At 47.6% G+C, this 25,578-nt stretch overlaps 1 protein-coding gene across 17 annotated transcripts in view; it reads left to right on the forward strand.

The window, feature by feature from the left end:
- The window catches only part of PPIP5K2 (diphosphoinositol pentakisphosphate kinase 2), a 1,400,407-nt gene that overhangs the window by 352,453 nt on the left and 1,022,376 nt on the right, over positions 1-25,578 (forward strand). For all 17 annotated transcript variants that reach the window (XM_086960990.1, XM_086960983.1, XM_086960987.1 and 14 more), the window contains exon 10: positions 15,754-15,855. In XM_086960990.1, the coding sequence (XP_086817116.1) occupies positions 15,754-15,855 (102 nt within the window). The remainder of the gene's footprint in view (positions 1-15,753; positions 15,856-25,578) is intronic.

A 25,578-nucleotide genomic window follows, 5' to 3' on the forward strand; every position in this document is an offset into this window, starting at 1 on the left:
AGGATCAATGTGCCTACTGTAAGGAGTTTGGGCATTGGGCTGAAGATTGTCCGGTACTTCGTGAGCAGCGTGGTCGAGGAGGTGGTAGGTCGAGAGGAGGTTATACGGGAGCGAGAGGTGGCGGAAGTGATCGTGGAAGGGTTGAGGAAAGGGGCCGTGGCCAGGATGAACGAAACACGTTTGACAGACGAAATCAATATCAGATATCAGAGGGTGAGAATGTGGAGCACCAGGATTATGTGCATGCATAGGACTGCGTAGGATGGGGTAAGGAATCAATTGAAGTGCCGGTAGATCAGCAGGGTCCATATGTAACAGCGGGTATTCTGGGTTCTACTGATCAATTTCTAGTCGACACAGGAGCTACTCGTAGCGCTTTGTCGAAAAACTTGGTTCCGAGGGCTCCCCTGTCTGGCGAAATGATTACATGTGTAGGGTTTGATGGCACACCCTCCCCTAGCCCATTGTCAAAGCCCCTTGCACTATGTCTTGATACATTTTTCAGTTTTGGTCAATTTTTGTTGTCGCCCCATACACCAGATAATATCTTGGGCATTGATTTGCTTAAATATTTTAGAGCAACGATACGGTGCGCTCCTGAGGGAGTGCGGGTTATCCTGAATGACAATTATCCTGACCCAGACAGGTTTTATACTATCTTAGACATTCCAGCTTTGGCCTCTCTACCGCACACGTTATGGGCGACCTCAGATACGGATGTGGGAGAGATGCGTATTCCACCAATACATATTACTGTTAAGGAGGGGGCCCCTCTACCACGAGTACCCCAGTATAAGATTTCGAGAGAAGGTGAAATTGCATTGACACATATTGTTCAGGATTTGATCTCTGCAGGAGTAGTGGAGGAGGTCTCTTATAAGGTTTGCAACAGTCCTATTCTTCCAATCCTTAAACGAGATACTGACGACAAAGTCTATCGCTTTATTATTGACTTGAGAGAGATTAACAAAATTGTCATCCCCCAATACCCGGTGGTGTCCGATATTACAACCTTGCTTACATTGGTGCCACCAACGGCCACAATATTTAGTGTTATTGATTTGAAAAACGCGTTCTTTTCCATCCCTGTCCATCCTGATAGCAGATATTTGTTTGGCTTCACGTTAAATAATAAATCGTATAGATTTTGTCGTGTTCCCCAAGGTTATACTGAAAGCCCTAGCATCTACAGCCAGGCTTTGAAAAGACAGCTAGATTCCTTTGAGTTGCAGACTGGCGTTGTCCTCATCCAGTATGTGGATGACCTTTTGCTTGCTGCAGACTCTTATGCACAATGTGAAGAAAGTACAATTGCGTTGCTTTCCTTTTTGGCACAGAACAATCATAAGGTTTCGAAAAAGAAGCTCCAATACTGTAGACCCCAGGTGACCTACCTCGGTCATCTGTTGTCTAAGGAGGGGCGTGCATTAACATCTGATCGAATTCAAGCAATTTTAGACACACCAGTCCCCCGCACGCAGAGAGATGTACGTGCCTTCATAGGGTTGACGTCTTTTTGTAGGCAGTGGATCATGGGTTTTTCACACATCATAAAACCTTTGCTAGCATTACTGTCCAAAGCTACACCAATGCCCCTTGAATGGACAGATGAATGTCAGAAGGCCTTTGAACAGTTGAGACAGGCCCTTTGTTCTGCACCCGTGTTAGGCACACCAGACTACACAAAACTTTTCACATTGTACGTGCATGAGAATGATGGGTGCGCGTTGTCAGTGTTAGTACAAGTACACGGGGACAAGCAGAGACCATGTGCATACTTCTCTGCCATTCTTGATCCTGTAGCACGAGGGTTGCCTGGGTGTTTTCAAGCGGTAGCAGCAACAGCAGTAGCCATACGACAGAGTGAGGGAATAGTGTTATCACATAAACTGCTGGTGTTAGTTCCTCACGCAGTAGATGCTCTGTTAAATCAAACAAAGACCCAATACCTTACGAGTGCGCGACTAACGGGATATGAGCTGACACTTTTGGCGCCACATATTACACTGAAAAGATGTGCTACTCTGAACCCCGCCACTTTATTGCCCTATCCGGTCGAGGAGGGTCAGGAAGAAAAACATCACGATTGTGTTTTCCTGACCGAGGAACAGACAAAGGGTCGTGTTGACTTACAGGATGTGCCACTTCCAGATGTGGATGGGGAACTGTGGGTTGATGGATCGTGTTTAAGGCTGCCAGATGGTACGACTTCCGCAGCTTATGCGATCACGACACTTAAGACAGTGGTAGAAACAGCTAGGATACCACAGAAATCGGCTCAGGCAGCAGAGCTGATAGCCTTAACAAGAGCCTGCGAATTGAGTGCTGGCCTATGTGTGAACATATACACAGACAGCCGGTACGCCTTCGGAGTAGCACATGACTTCGGGCTACTCTGGAGAGAGCGTGGGTTTCTGACATCTCACGGAGAACACATTATGCACGGAGAGCTAGTGCGTGATCTCCTAAACGCGTTGCTTGGTCCAAAGAAAGTAGCGATAGTAAAATGCAGTGCCCACAAAAAGATCACGGATAAAGTGGGCCAAGGAAATGCCTTCGCAGACAGCATAGCGAGGCAAACGGCTATGTCCCGGACTAGCTCCCCCATGTACGTGACCCAATCGCAGGCTGAGCGATGGAGTGATGCTAGAGCAGAAATATTGGATATTCAAAAATCGGCTACTGAATCAGAACTTGCGGCATGGGCAACAGATGGGGTACTAGATGATGAGGGTTGTTGGAGAAGCAAAGACATGGAGAAATGGAAATTGCCTGCGGCTTACTTACAGGTGATGGTCCAGATGACACATGGATTGGCACATGTCGGAGCCCTTGCAATCACTCGACTGTTAACACGAGTTTGGGAACATCCCGAGATTGCTAATACAGCCAAGAGAGTAGTGCAGACCTGCCTGGTATGTTTGCAACACAATCCTGGAAAGGGGACCCATACTCCGAAAGGAGGGTTCGTTCCACCATCTGCACCATTTGAGGTACTCCAAATGGATTACATACAACTCGAGCGCTGCAACAACCTGAAGTACGTCCTAGTGGTGGTATGTGCCTTTAGCAAATGGGTTGAGGCTTTCCCCACGAAAGACAACACAGCCCTGACAACGGCTAAGGTGTTGCTTAAGGAATTCTTTCCTCGCTTTGGAGTTTGCAAATTTCTGTGGAGCGATAATGGGCCTCATTTTGTTGGGAAGATTGTGGAGTATGTACTGAAGGGGTTAGGGATTCAGCAGAAGTTCCACGCTGTGTTCCACCCTCAGTCGGCAGGCCTGGTTGAACGGTACAATGCTACGTTAAAGCTTAAATTGGCCAAGATTGTGGCATCTACGTCGTTGAAGTGGCCTGATGCTTTGCCGTTAGCACTGCTCTCTCTTAGATCAGTACCCCATTCACGAACTGGCCTCACACCATATGAGGTGGTGTTTGGTCGCCCTATGAATATCTGGGGGGTGCCCAAGCCGCGATTAATACATGATGTGCCTTGTGTTATGATGAACGACTATTTGGCACGATTAACAAATGATTTGCTTTCTATTCATCAACAGGTTCGAGAAGCGCTCCCTGACAACTCTACTGGAGAGGGCCATGATCTTCGCCCCGGCGACCATGTGATGATTCGGTCGTTTGAGAGAGCGAGCAGTTTGGAGCCAAGGTGGAAGGGCCCCGAACAGGTCCTCCTTGCGACCCGGACCGCTGTACGAGTGACCAACAGGAAGCGGTGGGTGCACTCGACACACTGCCGCCGTGTCTCTCCGGATCTGGTGACTCCTGCTGTGCTGACTGATTACAAAGAGATTCTGGAGAAAGAAAAGAGCCAAGCTGTGACGTCGGCCGAAGTTGAGGGAGCCTTCCCGGACCACACTGTTGCCGGACGAGAGCACTACAACCTGCGTCCCCGATAAGAAGATTTTTGTTTTTTTTATATGACTGGTTGGTTACCGCTCCAGGTTTGTGAAACGGAAACCGGGAATTCCAAGGGGGGGGGGGGATCAGTTCTGCCAGTGTAGCGACACCCGTCTTGGCCCGGAGAAGAAAACAACGGCTACCTCGGAGTTCAGCACCGTATTTTTCTTTTTTTTAGGTATACACACATGTTTATTTGAGACTTTGTGAACAATTTGAACTATTTGAGACTCTGTAAGAACTTTTCCGAACTATGGCATCACCAGCATCACGAGATAAGCGAATCTTGGGTGCCATTCTCTTTGTTTTGACTATTGTGGTGATAGCTGTAATAGCCTGGGTAGTTGAACTTGTGGTACCTGCGCGTGAACATTTGCTGCCGACTACCCCGGCTCCATCTGAACATTTTCACTTTACCTTACCCTACCATGAAGAACGACATCGGCAAACTTATCTGAACAACAGTTTTATTCAGATTCTTCATCACACGCACAATATGACCAATACTTCAAATTGCTGGGTGTGTGGGATGTTACCGGGGCACCAGAAGAGAGGGGGCACCCCACTCATTCCACTCCCGTTCTCTCATAATGGATCCTGCAATGCCTGGTACACCCTCCTCTTTACTTTGAGATGGCCAACCAAAGGGGGGGTGCTTTTCCGTTTGAATAAAGTATGCTCCCATGACAAGGATGGGTTTCCGCGGGCCGAGGGTACTCGATTCGAATGGGAAGAGTACAGGCCCGACAACGTATCTGCCCCGCGTGTGTACAGCAACCAAAGAAATATCAATGTATCCAGCTCACATGTCATTAATGTCATTGCTACTAAAGCCGATTTGTGTATTAGAAATAAGGGTTCGATTGTGGTAGGGAAGAGTGAATGTAATACCACACTTACTTTTGATAGCCCGAATGGCATCTCGTTTGTAGCATCTCGAAATACGTTTTTCATTTGTGGAACGAAGGGTTATCATCAGCTTCCATTGGGATGGTTGGGCACGTGTTGTGTATCGTTTGTGCTACCTCCTGTATTCATTGCCCCACCAATGTATCACAATGATTATATCTTGTACCATGATTTTGTTCTGAATAGGGTCAAACGGACTGTCGTTCTGGATGACATAGACCAGACTGATACTGCTTTACAACAGTATGTGGACTTCAATTTGGGACTGTTTTCCTTTGTGGGGGCCGCGCTGAACAGCCGGAAAATAAGACGATTGACACGTGTTGTCGAGGCTGTAGCGAATGACACTGCCATTGCTCTAGGAAATATCACTGAGGAACTTCAGATTTCTAGGATAGTTATGCTCCAAAATAGGATGGTGTTGGATGTAGTTCTAGCTGATCGTGGGGGGGCATGCAGAATTATCGGAAGTAGCTGCTGTGTATACATACCTGACAATTCTCCATCTGTTTATGATGCCATATCGAAGCTCCATAAAATCGCAGCTGAGATACATCCGGACAATGGAACTTGGACACTTTCAGGATGGTTCTGGTCAATGCTTACTACATGGGGCTGGAAACTGTTAACGATTCTATGTATAATTGTGGGGGCACTGTTTTTTGTTTGCCTATGTATCCAATGTGGCCCTGCCTTATGTTCCATGTGCCTATCAGCTTGCATACCATCAAGACGAGCACTTGCCCATGACAAAATGATGCTTCATAAAGAAGTAACACAAATAATGTTAATAGACATCGAGGACGAACATCCTGATTATGTTCATTATGAGGTAGATTCAGCTAAACGCTAAAAGGGTCGTCTGTCGTAATTGGCATGGCCGCGTTAGCGATTAGCTGAAACTACATGTTTTCCTCCTTAACTTGGCTGTATATGAAAACGCCATTTTGAATGTTGCGGCGGCCATCTTAGACCATAAGCGGCCTCGTGGCCGGCGTGCCCTTTAGTCCTTTGTCCGTACCATTGACCACTTCAGTCTGCCCAGCAACAGGCTATTTTTAGTACTGGTCAGCTCGCACATGCGTAGTCCCCACTGACCAGTTACCCTTCAGGAATGTGCGCTAAACTGACCAGCGGAGTTGTGCCCCCTCCAATGAGCTGCTGTGTTCCAAAACATGACCATATATGTACATGAATGTGTCCTAACTTGTGCCGCCTATCTTTTATTGCCCCAAAACTGTATATAAATCGGGGTCACACCGGTGTTCGGTGTGATACCTCTTGCATTACCGAAGGGTGCTGTATGAGTGTACCACCACCCCATGGGGTCTTAATAAACTTGTTCTTTGACTTTTACAGTTTCCGTGCCAACAGTTCTTGAGTGTAAGTGGGTTATCTTCGGAGCATGTAGGCCTTGGGAACCCTGATTACTACAATTTCACTCTGGTCAAGGTTGACACGTAGCACCGGAGATCCCCTTGTGAGTGGAGAGTGCTTACACAGAGACTCTTGTCGTCAAAGAAACCAGGCGGGCCACACCGAGAGGACTTTCTTCGGCGCTGCTGTGTCGCTGGTGTCACTGGTAACAGCTGCTCGGAGAGTTACCATGGCGACGCACTCTATCTTCTCTCCAGCTACGCTTAGTCGGGGCGAAGGGGTCAATGCTTGATCTCTGCTCCCAATACAAAGCGCGATTTGGATCAGAACAAGCTGACAAGCACGCCCAGGCGTCCCACATAAGGAATTAAGTCTTTGATGGCCCTGAGACTTCAGAGACAGGTCTGTAAGCCCTTGGAGATCACTTTTATGTGTAGCACACAAAAGGTAGCAGGCATTTCTAAAAGTGACATTTAAAAAATAGTAAGGTTAAATCCAACTTTAACAATATTGAGGATTTATTATTACCAATCCAAAGATCTAAAACATGAAAAAACTATTCCTCTCTGATCAGAAATAATTTCTTAAAAAGGTATAAGAGAATTCCTAATCCTAATCTATGAGATCGGTAGGCCTCACAGTAGTGAAAAACGTAATAGGCTGTTTGTCACTACCAGGACATCTAAAACATAAAGGTATAAGTCCTACCTTTTACCTACATAGCACGTTCATTTAGGGTTACTTAGGGCTTTCCTTAGGGGTGACATATATGTAATAAAAGGTTAGTTTAAGGGTTGGCAAGTAGTTTTCACTGCCATGTTATAGTGGCAGCAAACTGCACATAGAGGCACTGCAGTGACAGGCCTGAGATGGGTATGAAAGGCTACTTCTGTGAGTGTGACAACAAGTGCTGAAGCTCACTAGTAGCATTTAACTTACAGGCCTTAGGTATATAGTATACCGCTTTACATAGGATATACCTTAAAATTAAATATGCCAATCATGTTTAAACAAATTACACACATGCATTTTAGCACTGATTAACAGTGGTAAAATGCCCAGAGTCCAAGGCCAACAAAAAGAGTCAGCAAAAACAGGAGGTAAAAGGCAAAAAGTCTGGGGAAAGACCACCCTGAGCTGGCCGCCTTCCTCGAGACGAATGGATCCCTCGACCCATCGTAGTCCGGATTCCGTGCCAACCACAGCACCGAGACCGCCCTCATCGCCGTCACCGACGACATCCGAGCCCTGATGGACAACGGAGAAACAGCGGCCCTCATCCTCCTAGACCTCTCCGCGGCTTTCGACACGGTCTGCCACCACACCCTAGTGCAGCGCCTCAGCAACGTCGGAATCCAGGAGAAGGCACTGGAATGGATCGTCTCCTTCCTCGACGGAAGAACACAAAGAGTCCGCCTACCACCGTACAAGTCAGAGGCCACCGAAGTCATCTGCGGCGTCCCTCAAGGATCCTCACTGAGCCCTACCCTCTTCAACGTCTACATGAGCCCCCTCGCGGCCATCGCACGCCAACACAACCTCAACATAATCTCCTACGCCGACGACACCCAGCTGATCCTCTCCCTGACCAACGACCCCGCCGCCGCCAGAGCCAACCTGCACGAAGGGATGAAAGAGGTAGCCGACTGGATGACGACGAGCCGCCTGAAACTGAACTCAGATAAGACGGAGGTCCTCATCCTGGGCTCCTCGCCCTCCGCCTGGGACGACTCCTGGTGGCCCCCCGCCCTGGGCACTGCACCCAAACCAACGGACCACGCACGCAACCTGGGCTTCATCCTGGACTCCTCCCTCTCCATGACCAGGCAAGTCAACGCCGTCTCCTCGTCGTGCTTCAACATCCTGCGCATGCTGCGGAAGATCTTCTGGTGGATCCCCACAGAGACCAGGAAGACCGTCACCCAGGCCCTCGTCACCAGCCGACTGGACTACGGCAACGCACTCTACGCCGGAACCACCGCCAAGATCCAGAAGAGGCTCCAGCGCATCCAGAACGCCTCGGCTAGACTCATCCTCGACATCCCACGACACAGCCACATCTCCGGACACCTAAGAGACCTCCACTGGCTCCCGGTCAACAAGAGAATCACCTTCCGCCTCCTTACCCACGCACACAAAGCTCTCCACGATCAAGGCCCGAGCTACCTCAACAACCGCATCAACTTCTACGCTCCCAAACGCCACCTCCGATCTGCCAGCCACGCCCTCGCCGCCGTCCCACGCATCCGCAGAGCCACCACAGGAGGAAGGTCCTTCTCCTACCTGGCCGCCAAGACCTGGAACTCCCTCCCGGCCGACCTGCGCCTGACCCAAGACCACCTCTCCTTCAGGAAGAAGCTCAAGACCTGGCTGTTCGAGCATTAGCGGCACCCCCCCTCCCAAGCGCCTCGAGACCCTACGGGTAGGTAGTGCGCTCTATAAATGTCTTTGATTGATTGATTGACCCTGAAGGTGCCAGGTCTAACACTGGACTGCCCAATAATGGAATCAGAGGCAAAGAAGGCTAATAAGGAGCTGGCACTGGGTAAAATGCCAGGCACAGTTGAGCTACCGGTGGAATTTTACCAGGCCTACTTGGCTTATCTGTTGCCCAAACTTGTCGAGATGTACACCTAAGCATTAGTTTGTCACTTTCATTATTTCAATACCAAACCGTGGGTATAAGATTGAGTGTGGCCTCTTCTAGGCCGTTGTCTATGTTAAACCTCGGTCATAAAATCATCAGTAAGATATTAGGGAATAGTCTGCTGCCTTTTCTCTAGACCCTGGTGCTCTGTGATCAGCGTGGGTTTATTCACCAGCACAATACTTCTGCTAACATCAGGAGACGTTCCAGAGTTTTAGACAAGACGTAAACATCACGATATCTGAATGCGGTGGTCTTATCCCTGAGCCTAGCAAGGGTGTTCAGCACACTGCCACACCTTTGAGTTTTCATGACCCACATGAGCCTGGGGCAGGATGGGAATGGAGGGCCACTCTGCTTTATGTGGAACCTCGAGCACGTGTCCGACTTCTGAGGCATTGCTGGTATCTCTGATGGCTGTTTGCTCTCCCTGATACTCTTTGCGTTGGTGGTGGTGCAGTTTGCTCACATGGTGAGGGAGGAGGGTGGGAACAAGGGCTTCCCACTGAGAGATCTTGAATATGTGCTATCATTATATGGAGATTATATTCTCTTGTATCTATGGGATGCTGAGATGAGTATTCCTTGCAGCGTGGAAATCTTGGCAGACTTTGGGATAGTAGCCAGCCTTTGCACAATTGCCGGGAGACCTGTGCATTTCCTGTTTCATCTGCTTTTATGTAGCCCCTGCAGTGGTAAATAGGCTTGGCGTTAAAGGGGAACCTCCACACCTTTAAATATTTGGGCGTTATGATTTATTACTCAGAGGTGGATGTTACACAGACCAATCTGGATGGTAGATAGCTCTCACTTAAGGGGAATTGTGCTTTTTGGTATACTTTACGGTTGTCAATAATGGCCAGCGTAGCGTTTCCCCAAATGGAGAAACTTCCTAGAGTATTGTATTTGTTTGTGAACCTTTTAACCTGGATGCCCAGGAGTTGGTTCAGACTGCTTGAGTCTCTGCTCTGGCATTTAATTTGGGATGGCTAGCTCCAGTGGGCCCCTTTGCGAAATACATGAAGGTCTGGGAGTGCCCAATTATGAGTTATACTATCTGTTGGCTGAGATGTAGTGATTAGTGCACTGGTAAGCAGAGACGGGACACCGTACAGACAGGGGGCTCTGGCAGCTCTGTTACTTGGTGTAATATTGCCACTCGTGCAACAACCCAAACGCCTCACATTGGTGATCTGCTATTGGAGAGCCATTGTCTGAAAAAAGCACCAACACTCATTATATGCTCTGACATTTCCCGTGGTGGGGGAGAAATTGAGGCTTCCTGCTAGCATGATGCATGTGTGACTGGGGGTTAGCTGACATACAGACCATTGTAGATAGGCACTCTAAGGACACCCTTTGGGACCACTGAATGTTGATGAAGAAAAACAGTCTCCCTGCAGCCCAATTACTGACGTACAGCTTTGTGGTGTGGTCCCTGTTGTGTCTCTAGGGTTAACATTATGCTGGAACGGAGTACCCATGAGTTTTTTTGAGTATTTTTAGGTAATACGGACTCTTTCTCAGGGGGAAAGGCAAAAAACTGAATTGTGTCGAGAATGGCTCAGATGTATCTGTGAAGGAGTCCGGTTTGACTTTGGCACGTGGATAGTGAACCCCCAGTGATGTCAGGAGGTTCGCCGTAGACTGGAGGTGGTTTACGACTGCCTGAGGCAAGTCTTCCTTCAATAGCCAGTTACTGAGGTAGGTGAAGACTGGCACACCTCACTTCTGTAGATGTGCTGCCACCACCATTACCTTTGTGAACACCCTATGGGTGGAGCATAGCAAACTGAAAATACTGCTTTCCACCTTGAACCGCAGGTAGAACAAATCGGCCGGCAGGACGGAAATATGCAGCTAGGCAACCTGACGATCCAGTGGCACCATCTAGTTCCTGGGTCGAGCACTGACAAGACCTGGGCCAGTGTGAGTATTTTGAACATCCTCTGGAAGAAGGCATTGAGAGAGCACAGGTCTAGAATAGGCCAAAGACCTTCGTCCCTTTTGGGCACCTGAAAGTAGCAGGAATGACAACCACAGCTTACTTCTGGCACTAGCACCCTCTCGTCAACCCCTTTAGCCAAAAAGGGCTTGCACTTTCTACCGCAGAATGGAGAGAGGGTCATATGTCAGTCGCTGGGTGACGGTAGGAGGTGCGGTGGCCAAGAAAAAAAGGGTAAGGCATATCCTTTCCAAACATTCTGCAGAACCCACCTGCCCAATGTGAGTTCTTGCCAACCTGGATAGAAGCAGTGGATTCTGCCTCCCACCAGGTGGCTATGACTTTGTAAGGATGCAGTAAAGAGGTTTTGCAGGGGTCGAGGGACGTGAGACCGAGCAGCACTCTGACCTAGAAACATGAAATGGTAGGGTTTGCTGCTGGGTAGCTAGCATTAAGAACTGCTTTGCCTGAATCCACGAAAAGAAAGTGAACAAAACATTGCTGCTGGTGAGGCTGAGTAGAAAGACCCAGAGAGCTAGCGGTAGCCCTGCTCTCCTTAAACGTTCATGGGGAGAATCAAACTTCTCCCCAAACAAGCAAGTCCCATCGAACGGCATGTCCATCATGAAGTACTGTACATCGCCAAAGAACCCAGTTGATTGTAGCCAAGCTTGGCAACAATGGCTATACTGGTGCCAATATCCCATCCGACCGAGTCGGTTAGGTCCAAGCCACAATGGATTGTGAACTTGGCTGCATCACGACCATTCTGAATGGCCTTTGACAGAAAAGGGAGAAGTTCTTCAGGAACACATGGGAGGACCTGCGACACCGAGTCACAGAGGGCATGAGTATAATTTCTCCGCATACGAGAGGTGTTAATTGGCCACTGGGTCAAGCTTGTTCATGAGAAGGGAAATTTTCCGAATGTCTCCACATGCTTATATTGCCTACAGGGGGAATGATAAGAAAATTGTGCGGTTTGGTGTGGCTAGTAGAGACTTGCACCATGATGCGAGAAAGATGCTGCCAAAAAGGCTGGGTACGCCTGGGGCAGGTCGATGGCATCTGGCAATTTACAAGTTAACAGGCAGGCAGGTGCAAGGTAGGGTATCTGCCAATGCCTCATTAAAAGATAGGAGAGGCTAAGAAGCAGTCTGGTCAGACTGCGGGACTTCAGTCAAGATGATTTTTTCACCTCCATAGTGACTAAGTGGAGATGAAGGACTCCGGTTGCCCTTCGCATAACCATGGCAAAAGATGCAGATTCTTCCATTGCTGGGTATGAAGGGGAGGTGAGAGCTGATTCTGACGAAGTGTCCAGCTCACTAGCGACTTGCAAGTTCTCATACAAATTGTCATCGGCATAGGGCTGAGCAATTTCATCGCCTTGGTCAGTACTGGAGCCGAGGGCGCAAGCGTCTCAGAGGTGCAATCTGGAACTGAGGTCTAACGTTGCTTATTTTGTTGTATTGTATTGTATTAGGTTTTTATAAAGCGCTGCTATCGCCCTACGGGCATCCTGGCGCTCAGACTAACCCGGGACAACTATACCTGTGGCTCAAGTGATGATGACAGATTGACTAACTTCTAGGAAATAAAAGGGTTTTCAGACCCTTCCTAAATTCCGTTAGAGAGTCAGCTAGCCTAAGATTCTGTGGCAGCCTATTCCATAACTATGCAGCTGCTACACTAAAGGCCCTACCCCCCATTCTGGCTCGTTTAAATCTGGGAACCGGTATTAAGCCTGTATTGGCAGACCATAATTGTCTAGAAGGCTCATGCCAGTTGAATTTATCCTGAAGGGGCAGTGGTCCATATCCATGAACCGCTCTGAAAACGATGCATAGTGACTTGAAGCTTATCCGCGCTTTTATTGGCAACCAATGGAGATCAGTCAGTGCCATAGTTGTGGAGGAGCTCCATGATCTATTCAGAGCAACCTTAGCTGCTGCCGACTGCACCTGTTGCAGCCCCTGGATGATATACTGGGGGCCCCCAAATATATGGAATTACAGTAATCCAGTCTGCTTAGCACTATGCTCCTCACTCCAATGCTCGGGAATCATCTGGCAGAAGAGGAAGGATCTTTCGCAGCGTGCAAATTAGAGTAAAGCAGACTTGAATGGTTTTATTATCCTGGGACACCATTTGGAGATTGGCGTCCATAAGTACTCCAAGGTTCTGTACGGTATTAGTCGGGCTTAAAGAGTCTTCTTCTGGAGTGAGCCTAAATTCAGTTAGAGGGTGTTTTGGATTTTTTGCAGCTGAGCAGTACATCACCTCCGTTTTCCCCCCATTAAGTTGAAGGGAGTTACCTCTGAGCCAGCCAGCCGTTTTCCGTATACACTCCTGGAAAATCTCAAGCGATGTCCCCTGTTTGCCCTCTAGAGAGAAAATCAATTGGGTATCATCCGCGTAATTTATCACGCTGATTCCAAAAGATTTAATGATGGACAATAGGGGTCTCAGATAAACATTAAACAGGATGGGACTAACTGATGATCCCTGCGGAACTCCATAATGGACAGGAGACACTTTCGATGTAAACTGTCCCAAAGACACCGTCTGTTGGCGTTCCAGGAGGTATGAGTGCAGCCACTCAAAGGCTCTTCCTCTCACCCCGTTATTCCACAGTCTTTGCATCAGAACTGCATGACTCAGTGTTGAAAGCTGCCGACATATCAAGAAGGACGAGAATCGATGCGTCCCCTCTGTCAGCGCGCAATCGAAGATTATTCATCACTGTGGTCAATGCCGTTTCAGTGCCGTGTGCTGGTCGGAACCCAAACTGGAAATCGTCCAACAGCTGGTTATCCTCAAGATGTTTAAATAGGATTCTTCTAATTGTCTTTTCCAGAATTTCTATAGGAAAGGGGAGAAGAGAGATTGGCCTGAAACTGGCTGGTAGTGTGGAATCCAGCAATGGTTTTTTTTAGCAGCGGAGAGACCATTGCTTGCTTCCATACAGCTGGGACTACACCTTCTTCCAGAGACTGGTTGCAGATTTTGCAAAGCCAAGGAAACAGAATTTTAACAAATTGTTTCCAAATTCTGTGGGGAACAGGGTCTGCCGGGGAGCCTGATGAGATGCTATGAGCTGTGCTAGCAAAAGACTCCTCCGTGAATAATTGGAAAGAAGTTAACAAGGAGTTATCGCTTAGCACATTTACTGGTTCCTCCAATTCAGTGCTATTTGTGGAGTTCAAAATGGTGGTAGCATAAAAATTAGCTTTTGCTTTGCAATGGCTGTTTTGTAATTAAGCTGGACTAACTTAAAGTATTTTTTATCTGAATCTTCGTACTGTCTTCTCCAATTCCTTTCTGCCTTTCTACGGAGAAGTCGAAGTGCTTTTAGATCCGCGTCAAACCAGGGGGCTGAAGCCTTTTCCTTATTCTTAATTTTACATTTTGTTAGTAGGCGGTCTAAGTTCCTAACTATAGTACTGCAGTACTTTTGATAACTTTCCTCCACGGATCAGGTGGGGTGGAATGGTCATGTTCTTCGACCAAAGCTTGCGCCATGTTGTTATCCAATCTGGCCCATTTCCTGTCCAGTCTATATGTGGTCATGATTCTTTTTTCTTCCTGTCGGACATATATACTAGTGTTGAAAAGGACCAAAAAATGGTCAGTCCATGTTTGTGGTAGAATGTCCTGAACTGATGTATCTACCTCGTTAGCAAACACTAGGTCTAGTATATGCGCCCCTTGATGGGTGGCCTGATGTACCAACTGTTGAAGGTTCAGATTAGCACAAGTCTGCTGTAAATCTCTCTGGTGATTGTCCAGGCTCCCATTCTCCCAAAGATTAAAATCCCCCAGTATAACTAATATGGCATGGGTCAGGGCTAGGTTCGTGATGACCTCATAGAATTTCTGATAGTGTGTCAATTGTCCTTGGGGCCTGTAACACACTACTCCTGACAAGAGATTTCCTTTAGTTCCCAGTATGGTAAATCCAAGGAGTTCAATTCCCCCAATTTCATCTAGAGCAAATGGAACACAATTCCATTTCTCCTTGAAGATCATCCCCACACCTCCATCTCTACCCGTCACTCTGGGCTTATGCAGTGATTTATAACCGATTGGGCACGCCAAACCTAGTTCGACCGTGGAATTATCATTGGTCCACGTCTCTGTTAGAAACAACATATCAAGGTCTAGATCTTCTACCATACAGAATATCTCCGAATAGTGTTTAATCAGTGACCTGCAGTTAATTAGACCACTGCTTAGAGGCTTACTGTTCACTGTTGTCATATTAAATGGCATTGACTCACGGTCGTCAATGGCCAATAGCTCTTCCCTAGAGTAGGGAAGCCGGCGTTGGTGAGATGTAGAACACCGATTTAAGGCATTTTGGGTAGCCTGACCGGCATTGGGCGCGGACTGGCACAGACGGCTTTCCTCTGGCGCGCCTCCGGTGCGCCCGCTGTGCGCGTGCGCTGCGCACTTGCATTGGCTGTCTTAAGTAGGCAGTCAAGTGCAGCTCGTCAGCAACTAGACTGTCAACCAAAATGGCTGACCAATCTTCCCTTTCAATGGCCCTCAGATCGGAGATGATAGTCCGCCAAACAGCGCGTGCTTTTCAGTTTTATCGTGCAAGTAAGTGGTAAGAAAATTAAAATAACAACATGAAAGGATTTCCAATTTTAATTAAAAGCTAAAACTAGCGCGGTTATGTGGTGCTTTCGTGGGGGTTTAATAACGATTCCGTCAAGATAATTGCCCACACAACTCGGGCAGCGCACAAACACCGTACCTTCTTTGTCTAGTGTAAACATGAAATCGCTATTAGATAGAAGGTCCTTGTATTGAAACTAGTATTGTTTATTAAAGTGGATGTAACTGAAATGTGCTTGTGTCTCCGAGGGAATCTTTAGCCCTGCTAATAAATCATGATTGCTTACTTTTCCATGCTGCTAGTTTCTCATTTGTATTGTTCTTTATTTCCTAGAAACATAATTATGCGGGAACTAGCTCCTCAATTTCAGATCCCATGGTCAATACCAGCAGAAGCAGAGGATATTCCTATTGTGCCAACTACGTCGGGTACCATGTAAGTATATAGAGTGATGTACCCTATTTTATTGCATTAGCGTGCATTCATACTATTTATTGCAACACAGCACAGCTTGATAGCTGGAAGTCCTGCTTTACAATAAAAGTAGGGGAGTTGTTGCAAGACCCAAATGTGTTCCAAGAATGCTAAAAAATAAAAAAAATCTTACCTACGCAAACAGATTACATAGCTGACATGTTTCTGCAACAAAGGCCCTCTATTCAACACTCCGTCTACATTACTTTCCAGTTGTGCCTGAGCCTCTGGCTCATATTGACCCAATCTTCAGAGTTGCAAAAATTTTGCCTTGCAGAAGAACTCATGCTTACCCCCTATTCATTTCAAGTAGCCTTCAAATCTTGACACTGCCCATCCTGAAAGATGGAGAAGTACTATCCTACAGGTATTTTGTCTGTTTAATTTGTTGGGCCATAGCTTTTTTGCCTACACTTAAACTACTCAAGCACTTTAATTATAATTACTTAGACGTATCACCATTTAAAAAAAATCAGAATTTCATCTTTTAGGTTAGTGAAATTTAGCAAGAGGGTTATAATTAGTTTGCTTTTTAAAATGTATTTCAGTTCAATTTACTTTTGTTTAGTATAGACTTAAGGTTTGCAATTTAGTGTAATTTAAGGCTCATTTTTGGGTCATTGTTGGATTGAGTAAGATTACTTATTTTTTCAATTTTGTTTAACTATATTTAATTATCGGTTATCTTGTGTATTACTTTTGATTTCAATCAATTCAACACAGTCATCTCTTAAATTCATTCAGGAACCTATTTATGATTTTAAGACATTAACATCTTTAAAAATTCAGTTCTTTCGAAGTTAGAGTAAAATTCACAAAGCAGATCTTAGATTTTTGGCTTTAATACTTCCCCGGTGACTTTGATTAAACCATGATGTGGCTCAACACTGCTATTGAGATAATGTTTCTCAAGATGGCCGCGAAGCCCAGGGCCAAAACACAGGTGACCCCCCTTGCAAAACCAGGTTGTTTTGTGATAGGTAATTTTGATGTTTCCTAAATATGTTTTCGGCCCTTGCCTGTCGCGGGTACTTGACCCACCCATGCAAGTGAGGTGCCATTTTTATCAAAAGACCTGGGGGAACGCTGTGTGGTAGGTAATTTGTGGATCCACGCAGATTCCAGAACTTTCCATCACAGAAATGCGATGAAAATTTGTTTTTTTGACTAAGTTTGAGGTTTGCAAGGGATTCTGGGTAACAAAATCTGGTGAGAGGCACACAAGTCACCCCATCCTGGTTTCCCCTTGGTGTCTAGTTTTCAAAAATGTATAGGTTTGGCAGGTTTCCCTATGTGCTGGCTATACTAGGGCCCAAAATACACAGGTAGGCACATTGCTAAAAACAAGTCTGTCCCTAGTGGGCTTTTTACCGCCTGGAGGGAAAGCGGGGGAAGGGGTGGTTTGCCCCGATATGCCTGTGGCATTTTTGGGGGAATGTGTGGGCATTGGCACGCCCATCCTGGGCTGACCTCACCCCTGAATTAAAAAAAATATATATTTCCTGAGGCCTAGTTGGCTATGACCCAATATGCCTTGGGGGGGTTGCAGAAAGACTGTTAATTGTTTTTGGGGTGGGGCTTTATCATGCCCATTCTGAGAAGCCCCCACACCTACATTATAAAAAAAATCCCTGGTGCCTAGTGGGCTTTCTGCTGCCCCGGGGGCAGATCATAGGCTACCGCCCCCATCTGCCCCTGGGGGGAGCAGAAAGACGGTTGCATTTTTTGGTGGGTGGGGCCTTGGCCTGCACATCTTGGGCAGCCCCCACCCCTACAGCAATAAAAAATAAAATCCATGGTTTCTAGTGGGCTTTCTGCCCCCCCCCCTGGGGGGTAGATTGAGGGCTACTGCCCTAATCTGTCCCCCGGGGGCAATAAGACTGGAATTTCCTTGGGGGTGGGGCATTTTCATGCTTATTTTGGGCAGCCCCCACCCCAACATCAATAAAAAAATCCCTGGTTTCTAGTAGACTTTCTGCCCCCCCCCCTCCCCCCGGGGGCAGAAAGACTGACAATTTTCAGGGGGGTGGGGGGGTGCAGTGTTGGGGGCATTGCCATGCCCTTTTTGGGCAGCCCCCCACCCCATCATCAATAAAAAATAATCCCTGCTTTCTTGTGGGAGTTCTGCCCCCCCGGGGGTAGATTGGGGCTACTGCCCCCATCTCATCTGCCCTGCAGGGGAACAGAAAGACTGGAATTTCACTGTGGGTGGGGGCATTGTCATTCCCATTTTGGGCAGCCCGCCCCAACATAAAAAAAAACAAAAACCCCTTGTTTCTAGTAGACTTTCTGCCCCCCTCCCGGGGAGCAGATTGGGTGCTACTGCCCCTGTCTGCCCCCTGGGGGAGGGTGGGGGCAGACGACTGACCTTTCTCTGGGGGGTGGGGGCATTGCCATGCCCATATTGGTCAGCCCCACCCCAACATCAATAAAGAAAAAATACCTGGGTCCTAGTGGGCTTTGGGGGCAGATTGGGGGCTACTGCCCACATCGACCCCATGGTGGGACAGAAAGACTGTTATGCCCAAATAATTATTGGTGTCTAGGGGGTGGATCCCTGCCTGGGATCTCCCCTTTTCAATGATGCCTCTCCCGTCTATCTAAGTGCAACGGGGGCTTAGATAGCCCCCTCAGCACGTGGAAAGTGAAACTCAAATGAGCCTCTAGGCTAATTTCATTTTCAGTTTCACTGAAATGATGTCAGTGCGATGTGCGCCCTGATCGTCATTTCAGGGAAACTAGGGGAGCAACCTCGGGAGCTGGGGAAGCTCTTCCCCAGCTCCCAGGCTGTTGGGGGGTAAAGGGAATCCCTCTGGTGCCCGCACCAGAGGGATTCCCTGTGCAATGTGCTAGGACGGCTGCGGGCCGTCCTATGCACATGAACACCCGTGTGTCGGATGACCCCTGGCCGTTTGACGCACCAAAAATGTTAAAACCCCAGCTTGAACAATAGCGGCAAGGGGAGCCAGGTAGATATTAAAAAGGAATGGGCTTAAAGTGGATTCCTGTAGTACACCACAGATGACCTCATGAAATCCTGATGTTATTGGCAGAGGTAGACTGCTTGCTTGTGGTAGGAGAGAAAGGATTTAATACTTTTCCAAACAGTGCCAACATTCCAGCTTTTTCCAATCCATGCAGGAGAATGTCATGTGACACTGTGTCGAAAGCCGCCGATAAATCTAACAGTATTACAGTGGTATTTGTGCCCAAGTCAAAGGCTGGTTTTGATAAACTCAGTCACTTCTAGGGGTGTTTTCTCTATGCTAATTCAGGATCTGAACCCAGATTACGAGCGATGTACCACATGGTTTGGCTCGATCAAATTTGTGATGTAGTGATTATATGCAGAGTACAACATAATCCCACAACCCAGAAAAAGGGAGATTGGTCTGTAGCTGACTGGGCATGAGGGGTCCAGATTAGGTTTTTTCTAAGAGTAGAAGGACAAATGCCTCCTTCTAGCATATTGAATTTGAAAAACAAGGGGTAACGTTTCGAATATTTTGGATCACTGCAAATCGCTCTTTAAGTCTGATTCCTCTGTGCTCGTGTGCACTTACTGGGATTGGTTAGAGCGAAATGAACACATCCATTTTAGGGCTACCTTAGATAGACCTGTCCTTTCTAACAGGCGTTTCAATAGAATATCATGTTCCACAGTCTCATAGGCTGCAAAAAAATTATGGAGTAGCAAAATGGCTTGCTCTCCCTCGTCGAGGGTGATGAGGCAGTTTTCTATGATGTTAGAAATATCGTCTGTGTTGCTTCTGTGGGTCTGAAAAAAGACTCAAGGCTATATAGCAGATGATTTTACATAAACATATTTTAGTAAGTTTTCATGGTAGATAATGGGCTGTGGCCTGCTGCAGACATATTTGGTCGAAAGTACCAATCAGTGCATGAAACCATAAAGCCTGCAGAACCCGCAGGTATGACAACAAAAACATGACAGAGGTAGTCCCAGACCCCATGGGGCTCAGTAAAGTTAAATATGTGTATGCTTGGACGATAGAGTTTGATTTCCTGGGCTGCGCAGTTGTCCAGTATATGTAGAAGAACAGTCTTATGAAGGGTCTGTGGGTGATAAAGGGGGTAGGCCTATGCCCCGGTAAGTTGCCCAGTGGGACCTTATTTTCCCATGCTTTTGGAAAACTGCAATCTCTGCTTCCATGCATCTGTCTAGGGCCTTCTTCCACCAGTCTATTGTTGGGGGCTGGGGGTGTTCCTTTCCGTAATTGGGTAATGTCACGATTGACGAGGGTGAGGCCCAAAAAGAGCAGATGTTGCTTATAACGATTTCCGCCAATCCCATCCGTACCGTGGAGCAGGAACAACCGAGGATCCGATGGGAGCTCCCACTATAAAACCCGGCCCAGGCAGGACGCAATCTTATACCAGAATGGCTGTAATGCGCCATTACTTTTCTTTTTTTTTTATTACTTTATTTTCAGAAATTTACAGCTCAAACAAGAAGCAAATTGCAGTATCCAGTCCGCAGTGAAGCATATACGTCACACGTTTTAGCACAATCCAATGTCACATCAAACCAATCTAATGTATTGTTGCACAGCATCATAAGAAGGTGTCAGTAAGCACCGTGATGTACGTGGTGTAGTTGTTCTCCACTCTACCAGAGCAAAATGTAGGAATTCCCTATATATGGGGGATGTCCCTGTTCAGTTGTCTCCATGTCTGTCGTGCTAAGTTATTAGTGTAGTCAGTCCGCATCTGATATGTGGTCTTGCAGTGGAATGTAATCTTCAATCTCCGTTTGTTCCTGTCCCCTGTTGATAATGTATGTTGTGTATAGTCCACAGAAGTTTTTAGGGCGGCTCCTGGGAGGTAGTAAGTAGTTCACTGTAATTCTCAGTCTGTGTGCTACTGTACGCCGCGTTTCGCAAGCAGCAGTCCCATATCCACCAGTCTACGCTTCCCTCGCACAATGTTTTTGGATTAGCCCAGCAGTGCCAGGGCTGGATCCGGGGTAAGCTATATTTCTAATATTTTCGCTAGCTCTTAAGAATCAATTCACAAACGTATATGTTCTTGGGCAGGTCCAAGCAATGTGCATGAAATCTGCCATGGGTTCCGGTCATCTATTCCAGGCCGATGTGTCTCGTAATCCATATCTATGCAATCTTTCTGGAGTATAGTATGCTCTATTTAGGTACTTAAAATGTATCAATCTGTGCCTGCCATTTAGTGATATATGGCATGTACTGGTGCATCAATATGCCCATATGGCTTCATCTATTGCAGATCTCGCTGCCAGTCTAGTCGAGCCTTCGAATATTGGTTGGCCCTATGCGATATGGCCATCTTATAAATGTTGGAAACTATTTTGCGTGGCTTTTGTGCCTTGATGACATACGTGAGTTCCCCAACTTCTGGGGGCTCCAATAGGTCGGTACCCAGCACATCCTGCAGGGCATGTCTAGTCCTGTGATACTGGAAACGCTGTAAAAGAGTGCCAGGAGGCTCCCACTGCACTAATTCTCCCCATTGCTTAACGACTCCATTCTGGAATAGATCACCAACCTTTTGTAACTGTAAAGAGTTTAACGCGCAGATCACCCCTCGGTCTCTGCAGGGAGGCAGCCAACGTGCCCATTCTACTGGCATCTCTGGGGAGTATAACAGGGCACCCGCCTGCAGCTGCAGCAGAAAGTGCCATGCATGGCGCGTAGCATTGATCGAGTCCAGTATCTCTGTCCTGCAATCCGAGTCTTCCGTCAGCAGGGCTGTAAGTGGCAGTGGCTCCGCCACAAGCGTCACAAGTCGGAGGTGGGGAGCTCATAGGGCCATGTGACCAAAAATAGGCATGTGAACACTGCGCAGCCCAGTAATATAAATTTAAATCCGGGGCCCCCATGTGAAATGGCAGGGTCAAAGTCTGCCACTTAATCCTAGCATGCTTGCCCACCCAGGCTAGTTTAATGAGAAGCGTTGTAACCCAACTGAAAAAGGATATAGCAAATACCATGGGGATATTCGTAAACAGGATTAAAAGCGGGGCAAGACCACCATTTTCATTAAGGAAATTCTCCCTAACAGCGACAGCGGCAACTTAATCCACACCTCCACGTCCTCTTCTAACTTGCTGACCGCAACGCCATAATTTTCCCTAAATACAACCTCGAAGTCAGGGTGGACTTGGATCCCCAGGTACCTTATGGAGTCCGTGGACCACTGCAAGGGGTATTCCACACCATGCTGTATAGTGGCAGGTGTAAGCGGAACTACAACTGACTTTGACCAGTTAACTCGTAACCCTGATAAGGCTCCAAAGTGTACCACCTCCCGCAGAACCGAGGAGAGATTGTTGGTGTCATCAGCATACGTTGACACTATCAATTCTGTTTTCGACAACCTGAATCCCTTGTGGCTATTGTATTCTCTGAGAAACCCAGCCTGTTCGGGGGCCACCAGTACCTGCGCCAGGGGAGTAATCTGATTAGCAAGTATTTTCATCTACATTGAGCAAGGAGAGTTGTCGATAGGGCCCGCACTTCTGCGGGGGCTTCCCGGGTTTTAGTATAGTTACTATCACTGTCTCTCTAAGTGTGGGCGGCATTTCACCCGTTTGACACGTGTCATCAAAGAGTGCAGAGAGATGTGGTAAGAGTATATCCAGGAATGCTCTGTAAAAGGGCACTGTGAGACCATATGTCCTGGGAGCACTTCTGCATGCATGCCAGTCAGGGCGAGGACTATTTCGTCCCTTTCCACTGGTCGCATCAAAAATTTCCAATGTGTATTCGTGAGGAAAGGCAATTTAATATAAGATGGATATTCCAGTATTTCCTCTTCCTTTCCCGAGGAGAGCGTGGTATACAAGTCAGCGTAGAAACTGCCAAAGCGTTCCGCATTCTCAGTCTCCTCTGTTAGTGCTTCCCCTTCCCCCGAATTGAGTTCGGTGACAAGGACTTTGCTGCGGCGTCTCCGTAGCAGCTGTGCAAGAACCGCTTCCGGTCTTTCCCCCGCCCCATACGCACGTGCCGTGGCATATTTACCCAGATGCTTACGTTCCGCATCGGCAGCCTCCTGATACTCCTCCAAAGAAGACTTAATTTCTGCAGCCACAGCGTCGTCCATCATTGACGGCTGGCGGCGCTCCAGATCCCCCAATCTCTTCTGTAGGTCAGCCAGGCGTCTGCGAATGTCCCGGAGTACTCCCGGGTGTTTAGCCATGGCTATGCCTCGTATATAAGCCTTGAAGGCTTCCCATATCACCTGAAATTTATCAACCGAACCTATATTAGTCGCAAAGAACGTCTCAATGACTTCCGCAAGTTCAGCTTTGAATCGAGAATCTAACAGTGAATAAGGGGGAATCGCCATGTAAACGGCGGGATACCTTTCCTAGGTGTAATAATCACTATCAACAGTGTTGAATGGTCTGACCATGTACGAGGCAATACCTTGCATTCTCGGACTGCCTCATAAAGTGGAGTAGATGCCATCCAATAGTCTATCCTGGTGTGGAGGTTGTAATAAGCGGAATAATGTGTGACCCCCCTTTGCGCGGAGATCTCGTATGCCACACATCTCTCTGGTCTAATCGAAGCATTACGCCCTCCATCGTCTTAGCTGCCGCCATGAGGCATCTCTCGGGTCCCCCCGATCTGTCAAGTTCCGTGTCCATGACCAAATTTAAATCCGCACCCAAGAGGAACTGGCTATTCATGTATTTAGCTGCAGCGTTTGCCAGGGCATCAAAGAAATCCAGGCTATCGTAATTTGGGCAACTTATGTTCACAAGTATCAAGTCCAGTCTCCTCCCCCGACATCTGGATATGGTGTACCTACCGTCTCTGTTTGTGTCTAGTGGAGTCATCATATACGCAGAATTAGGATTGGTCCATGTGATCACCCCCTGGCATGTGTGGTAAAACTGGAAGCATGCACCTTGTCCCGCAGACCTCTGCTCCAAAGGAGGAGGCTGTCTATTGGAAGATGCGTCTCCTGTAGCACGGCTACATCAATGGCACGGTTGTGCAGGTAGTGTAAAACCTTAAGAAGTTTCCTATGGTCATTCAGGCTCTTGACATTCCACGTAAGTGCCCTAAGTGCTGCTAGTCTCAAATCACAATTCGTTCTGTGCTTTGTTGTGCTCATCTACCTCTTGGATATGTGCGCAAATAGTTTCCCTCTGGAAGAACATCCACTTGCTTCGAAACCCCCCACTTTCCCCTGCTACAGCAGACCTCCCCCAACATTCCCCATTCACCTCCCTCCTCCTGTCCCAACCTTCAAAAACAAAGAACATTCCTAGGTATGCTTTGCGCGTGGGCAGAGGTTGCTCATCTAATATGGCGTACTACCGGCCCCATGGAGCTGCTCTCTAGTTACCGCCTCCTACAGCACTTGCAATTGCCCATTATATATTGTTCCCCGCTCCCCTTCAATTGAGAAAGATTCAAAGTTCTGGGCGCCATATATTGACTCTTCATGGCATATTATCTACGGGGCGTTACGCCCCCGTCTTAGAGCTCTGTGTCCTGTATGACCACCGCACTGCAGCACAGTCAGCATCTCCAGCAACACACTGGTAGCTGCGTCTTCCCTAACATTGGACATTATTTTGCAGTATTATTTATAATCTATGCTTCACCCCCGCCTCCCTTCTGGCTTGCTCCGGACCCCCCCCTTTACTCTGATACTCTTGCATCTATTCCAACATCATCCCAGGGCAAATATCATACTTGTCGCTCTCAGTCCCCAGTCTTAAGTCATTCCTCCTCATCCTGCAGCCCTCCAGCCACCTCATTAAGTAGTTGCTGCTCCAGACTTGGATGTTTTTCTCTCAACCAGTCTTTCAGCGCCTTCTGTAATGCCTTCGGGTCTTTGAAGATATGAGATCTGCCTTGCCCGTTGACACGCAACTTGGCTGGATACAGCATGGCGTAGTCTACTCCCATCTCACGTAGTTGCTTTTTCATCGGGATGAACTGTCAGCGCGCCTCCTGTACTCGTACAGTGAAATTTGGAAACAGCGAGATCACGGAACCTTCATATCCTAAGGGCTGCTTCTCCCTGACAAACTTCAATGCAACGTCCTGATCCTGATCGTTGAGTAACTTTGCTATGATTAGGCGGGGCGGCGGCTGTGGGGGCGGCCGTGGCCCCAGAGAGCGGTCGCTCTTTCAACCACGAACATAGTAGAGAATGCTTCTTCCCCCAGCAGGGTTTGCAGCTGTTTTCTGTGAATTGCTCCAAATTACCCGTGGGTGTGGTCTCCGGGAGTCCTGTAATTCTTAGGTTGCATTGCCAAGAGCAGGCTTCTAAATCTTCGGTCTTATCCTGCAGTACCCTCAGCACTCTACCTAGTTGTTTGTGGTCAGAGTCAAGAGTGGTATGTGCTTCCTCCACCTCAGTCAGTCTGCGTTCCGACATGTCCAGCCGCTCAGCATGTTTATCTAATCTCTCGCCATATGATCCATGCGATAGGATAAGGCATCCATTTTTGTGCCAAGTAGTGAGATGCCGCCCTGCAGACTTTATTCCATGGCGACTAGCATGCTTCGAATATCCGGACATTACAGTGGAAGCGTCACTGTATTTGGAGCGCTTCTACTCAAACGACAGCTACGGCTGTGCCCTGTCCACTCTTCCCATCCTTGTCCCACGCCGTCAGTACAGCCAGCCGTAGGGTGGTTCCACACTAAGTGTTGCCCCAGC

Source organism: Lissotriton vulgaris, chromosome 3_1, assembly GCF_964263255.1.
Source record: "Lissotriton vulgaris chromosome 3_1, aLisVul1.2, whole genome shotgun sequence".
Taxonomy (NCBI): Eukaryota; Metazoa; Chordata; class Amphibia; order Caudata; family Salamandridae; genus Lissotriton; species Lissotriton vulgaris.